This window comes from Pelophylax lessonae, assembly GCF_965119305.1.
Source record: "Pelophylax lessonae genome assembly, chromosome: 4".
Lineage (NCBI taxonomy): Eukaryota > Metazoa > Chordata > Amphibia > Anura > Ranidae > Pelophylax > Pelophylax lessonae.
Genome location: NC_138771.1, coordinates 264,702,233 through 264,708,517, shown reverse-complemented (window position 1 = coordinate 264,708,517; position 6,285 = coordinate 264,702,233). Strand labels below are relative to the sequence as shown.

The 6,285-nt window shown below is 45.4% G+C and overlaps 1 protein-coding gene across 1 annotated transcript; it reads left to right on the top strand.

The window, feature by feature from the left end:
• Positions 1-4,968: 4,968 nt before the first annotated feature.
• Positions 4,969-6,084, top strand: LOC309551950 (E3 SUMO-protein ligase ZBED1-like; the record flags this gene model as incomplete). Its single annotated transcript, XM_082252681.1, has 2 exons — positions 4,969-5,415; positions 5,626-6,084. The coding sequence occupies 2 exons, from the start codon at positions 4,969-4,971 to the stop codon at positions 6,082-6,084; spliced, it is 906 nt and encodes a 301-aa protein (XP_082108807.1).
• Between the last annotated feature and the right edge of the window lie 201 nt (positions 6,085-6,285).

The following is a 6,285-nucleotide window of genomic DNA, read 5'->3' as shown; positions in this document are numbered from 1 at the left end:
TGATAAATATGTAAACAATACATTTACATAATAAAAAAATCAATCAAAAAATCAATAAAGTGACATGCGCCTTTAAATCAAAAAAGTCCTTATTCCAGTAACAATTAGGATGCAAAAAACAGAGTATTGGTGGTTTCAACGCTTGCTCCCCCTTCTCCACAGAACTCACCAGAAATTCTCCCCTTACTAGGGGTAAAACAGCATTCACAGCACTGTGTGGCTTTACACAACATCCAGGTGCAGGACTTGCTAGACTCTTCCAGCAGGTTTATATCCCTCCAGATACCTCACATGCAAAGACAACATCAAATGGGCCCCATAGTGTGAATCCGTATGAAACTTTTATTACATTTTGCAGAAATACACTTACATGGTGTAGGAGAAAAATTGGCGTTAATAATCAGAAAGTCTGGAACGCCGATGCGTTCCACCGACCAGGAACCAGAGGTGATGCACTGATGCTAGAAGCTCCAATCAGGGGTCAGTTATGCAAAGGCTAGGAGCTGAAGAGCTATGAGCCAGAGGGATGAGGAGAAAGCACACCAGTGCCCTACAGGGGGATTCTACTTCCTGTTCTTATGTCACTTCCTGTTCTCAGTCACTTGGGTATGTTTTGACCGGACGTCCGCTTTAGGATGATCTTCTTAGCACGGGATCTGCATAATTTAACCTAATATTTTTGCAAAAAAATTCCCCTAAATCATTATTAGCAGATAAAAACACAGCAAGTTTTACAAAATTTCTAACAATTATAAAAGCTAACCTGTATTGAGTTAATAAATAAAAACTATTTGTAAATTGTAGATTGCGCCTTTTTGCGAAAATAGTGAAAATCAAACATACGCAAAAATGGGAATATCCAAATTTCTCTTAAAATCTAGAGGTTTTCATTGTTCCCTTACAGCTTTCAGAGTTTGTATAAGACCCCCAAACCATATATTTTCTTAAAGCACGTGACCTGTAGAAAAAAAAAAGAAGGTGCTACTGATTTTAATGCCCTGCGATATTTCCGCAAATGTTTATAAAAACAGTTTATTCGCTAAAAGTTCTCTAAAATCATTATTAGCACAGCAAATTTTACAAAATTCCTGCTAAATTCCCTTTAAACATAAAAGCTAAACCTGAATTGAGTTAATAAATAGCAAATATTTGTAAATTTTAAATTGCGTATTTTTAAGTAATAGTGAAAATCAGACGTAAGCTAAAATTTCTCTAAAAATCTGAAGGTTTTCCTTTTTCACTTACAGCTTTCAGAGTTTGTAAAAGACCTCTTACACCATATATTTTCTGAAAGCACATGGCCAGATATTTGCGCAAATGTTTATCAAACCAATATTTTAGCTGAAAATACACTAAAATCATTATTTGGATGGACTCATACATGGCAAAAATGTACAAAATTCCTGCTAAATTCCGACTAAATATAAAATTTTAACCTATATTGAGTTAATAATTGTAGCACTACTCCCTTGGGAATTGCTGGTTACGGATTCTCCTGGATTACCCATAGCAACAACTTGACAAAACAGCATATTCTAAGTGCTCAGCTCATTTAGAAAACAGTCCAGGGGTTTTGTTTTTTGTTGATTTATTTGAGAACTGGGATAGGAGAAAGGATGAGTGGGGTACTCCAACTGAACAAACTATGCACAATTGCTGGGACTTCTATGTAATGCTGAGTGAGGCAAGGGCACTGCTTCACCTTGCCACTTTAGTGAAGAAGAATTAACTGAACTGTACTGCACTGTGATTTACTCTTCAGGGTCCTAATTGGCAGCCCCTTTGTCCCTACTCTTCAGGGTTATAAACGGCACCCCCTTTTACACTGACAATCTGCGTTGATCCTCTGACTTCACTGGAGTGGTCCCCCTTCCTGGGCAGACCCTTTGGCAAGTCCCCTGGTACTCACGGACACTGTTTTTCCCCGAAGACTACTGGATCCTCTGCAGCTCAGCTCCGCACCTGGTTCACTAGGCCAACTGCCTAAGACCACCTTCCTCATATAGCAGGAGGAGAGACAGCCGTCAGCCTCCTCCTGGGACACTGCTTCCCACCAAAGACACCCTGTCACACGTCCTTCTGGCTTTTAAGAGCAATCCTAGGATGCACTGCAAGAGTGCCCTCCCACTGGGACTCTCACAAAAGCCAATGTGTCACTGGCCAGGCTTCCTCCACTGTCCAACAGGCTCCCCTATTGGATGCAGTGGGGAAACTCCCTTAGACCCAGTGAATCACACCTGGGAACATGTAACAGGCAACCCAATAGATCAGGCTTCCCTGATAGGCAGAAGGGGCATAAGATGCTTTTACCTAGCACCTACAGTACCTATGAGGGTGCTACATAAATAACAAAATGAAATGGTGAAAACTGAAGGTATGCAAAACTAAATAAAAACAATTTACTCTGAAGGTTACTATTTTTCACTTACAGTTTTCAGAATTTGAAAAGACCCCTCAAACCATACATTTTCTGAAAGCACATGACCTGTAGAATAAAAAAAAAGTGCTACTGACTTTTTGGACCCTGCAATAATTGCACAAATGTTCATCATACATCACTATTTTCACTAAAAATACACTAAAAGCATTAATAGTGCACATTAGGGCTGGGGAATATAATCGAAAGATCGATGCTTCACTATTCGACCCTTCGCGATTCTGCATCGATGCGGGCTGCCGGCATAATCGATTATACGAAATTACGTCATCAGCAGCAGCCACGCCCTATCGCGCAAGGGAAAAAAATAAATAAAAATCACAAGATCGCAGGATCGGCAGCTGATTGGTGGGTTAGTGGCGGGAGCTTAATAAAAAGGCTCCGCCCCTCCCCTTCCGCCTCTTTGACCTGAGCCGAGGCGCAGCAAGACATCCCCCGCGTGTATCGGCGTCCCACCTGCGGCCTAGAAGCCAGCCAGCCAGCCATCCAAGCCAGAAGCCGCCAGTCCAGTGAGTCCACACACAGGAGTGAGGAGCCCCAAGTGCGTCCCCATCGCAGCCAGCCAGCGCCGCCAGCCTCACCTCACCTCACCGTAGCCGACAGGCCCTGGAGGCCCAGCCGCCACACCACTGCCAGTGACGCCAGCCGCCCGCCACAGAGCCCAGAGAGCAGCACAGCACCTGTCCTCCTCTGCAATGCAGTGCACAACAACCCACACAGTCACACAGCAGGTATGTCCGAACAAATAATTGTGTAATCATTCATGGGGGTCTCTCGTCTGTATCTCTGGGGGATGTCTGTGATGGGGGGGGGCCTGGGACAGGGGACGGTCGGTCGGGGCCCGGGGGTACTGTTCTGCTGTGGCAGTCTGGCAGCCAGGGGGGTCAGTCAGTGTCAGTGGGGGCCTGGGGGTCTCTGACAGTGTCAGTCAGCTATGGTGGTCTGGGCAAGGGGGGGACTCACTCAGTGTTTGTCAGTGCTTTGGGGGATTGGGGAAGGTGTGGGGGACATCCAGGTCTCTGTCAGTGTGGGGGTCTGGGCAAGGGGGGGGGGACTCAGTCTCACTCAAGTGTTTGTCAGTGCTGTGGGGGATTGGTGAAGGTGTGGGACTTCCAGGTCTCTGTCAGTGTGGGGGTCTGGGCAAGGGGGGGGGGGGGACTCACTCACTCTCAGTGTTTGTCAGTGCTGTGGGGGATTGGGGAAGGTGTGGGACATCCACCCAGGTCTCTGTCAGTGTGTCAGGCTGCAGTCAGCTCAGCTGTGGGGGGAGGGGGGTCTCTGTCAGTGTCACTGTCACAGGCAGCTGTGGGGTAAGGGGGGGCCCCGGGGGTTTTGGCTCAGTGCATGCAAGGAAGGGAGTCTGACAGACAGACAGACAGTCATATTTTATGTTGCTTGATTGATTTGTTGCCTTAGTTAGTTTACAAGTTTTTTTTTTTTTAGTTTTTTTTTTAAACACTGACTGAGTTTGGCAACTTACGTCATCTGTCTCCGTCACATATGTGGTAGTATGGTGGTAAATATGGCAGAAGGAGAAAAAGATCGAGAGATAAAAAATGCACCTAGCGTTTTAAGAGCAAACATCTGGGCACATTTCGGATTTTACGAACACACAGGGAAGCGTGAGTTGGACAAGACACACGCCGTATGTAAAGCCTGTCACACAAAAATTAAATACCTAGGGAATACTACGAACTTGAGAAACCATGTTAGCCGTTTTCACTCTGAGTTAGTAACACCTGTCGCCACCAGCAGTGCCACCACTGCCAAGGAAAGACTGCTAGACCCAGATCAGCCAAGAATTGATGCCATACTGTCAACTTATCCGCCCAACTCAGAAAAAGGGAAGAAACTAACCAAAGCTGTGGCAGCTTTCATCGCCAAGGACCTACGGCCTTACTCAGTTGTGGACAATCCCGGGTTTCGCTACCTTGTGAAGATGCTAGAGCCACGTTATAAGATCCCATCACGCAGGCACTTTACAGAAAACGTTATACCTGCACTCTACCCCGACACCAAAGCTCAGGTACTTGCGTCAATGAACCAAGCCAGTCGAGTCGCAATAACGTGTGATTCATGGACGTCAGTCACAACGGAGTCCTATGTTACAATAACAGCACATTACGTTACTAAGGACTGGCAGGTCTTGTCACATGTGTTGCAAACAAGAGCCATTTATGAGTCTCACACAGGTGCTCATCTGGCAGAGCTACTGTCTTGTGGAAGAATGGCAGCTGTCTGATAAATCTGTAGTGCTTGTGACCGACAACGCGGCGAACATGATAGTTGCAGCTCAAGTTGGTAAATTTCCTCATGTTAAATGTTTTGCCCATACACTCAATCTTGCATGTCAGCGGGCACTGAAAGGGGCCACGCTCTCCAGGCTTCTCGCCAGAGTGCGACGAATATCCACATTCTTCCATCGCAGCACTAGAGCAAGCCACTGTCTAAAAGAGAAACAGAAATGTCTGGGCCTGAAGAATCATAAGCTAATAACTGATGTGACAACAAGATGGAACAGCGCATATGACATGGTCGAGAGGTTCTTAGAACAACAACCTGCAGTTTGTGCCACCTTGCTGTCTCCAGAAGTCAGAAAAGGAGAGTCTGATCTCTGCACTCTCAATGAAACAGATGTGTCAAATGCAGAGGACGCTGTGAGTGCATTAAAGCCACTGAAGGATGCAACCTTGCTGATGTCAGAAGAGCGCAACCCAACAGTGTCTCTCATTGCCCCTCTAAATGCACAACTGCTCCAGAGCATGACAGACACCATGGGAGACACAGCCATGACCCATGAGATCAAGAATGCAATCAAAACAGATCTCCTGAAGAGGTACAGCAGTGAGGCAGAGAAGAAGATCCTTCATACAGCCTCTGCTCTGGATCCTCGCTTTAAAGGACTGCCTTTTATTCTCACAGAGGAGGAGAGATTGGAGATATACAGAGGAGTGACTGAGGAGGCTGCATCTTTGGAGGTAATTAGAATTTCATCATGTTTCCTGCCAGACAGCTAGAAGCTCAGCTACATTGTGTTGTGTAATAACATGCCCTGATTCACTGATGCGGTGTGGGAAGTGGAACTGTATGGTATGGATTACCGTGCAGTTTCCCACACCTCATCAATGAATCACACTCTTAGTCAGTTCAGCTCTTCTTATACTATTATCTTTTGTTCAAACACACAGATTACATCTAATAGAAGGACAAATGTGGATGAAGTGCCTAGGGAAAAAGCAACTGTGGAAGAAGAAACAACACCCATTGAGGACAGCCATTCTCCTCCCAAAAAAAAGGCCACAACATCGCTGCTCATGACTTTGCTGGGGCAGTCTTTCACTGATGGTGCAATAGAACCTAAGACCCCCTATGCCAAGGCAGAAGACGAAATGGAAAAATATTGTAAAGCCCCACCTCTGCCTCTCACTGAGGACCCTTTAAAATGGTGGCGTGAGCATGAGGTCATATTCCCCCTCCTCTCTCAGCTGTCAAAGCAATACTTGTGTATCCCAGGTACAAGTGTATCTGCAGAGCGGGTTTTCTCTACTGCAGGAGATGTTATAACAGCGAAAAGAAGCAGTCTTAAACCTGAGCATGTGGATCATCTAGTGTTCTTACAGAAAAACCTACATGTTCCCAAATGCTAAGCACTGAAATAATTACTAATTCATGTTTTTAATGAATTAGTAATTACTAATTCAGTCTGCCGCCAGTCACCAGTCAGTCACATCACCAGTCTTGTTTTATAGCTTTATAGCACTGATGGTTTGTTTTTGAAGATTGTCCTGTCCAATGTGTCCATTTCCAATCCATAATCCGTTCCGTTGCTTCACACTAAAAGTGTCTAG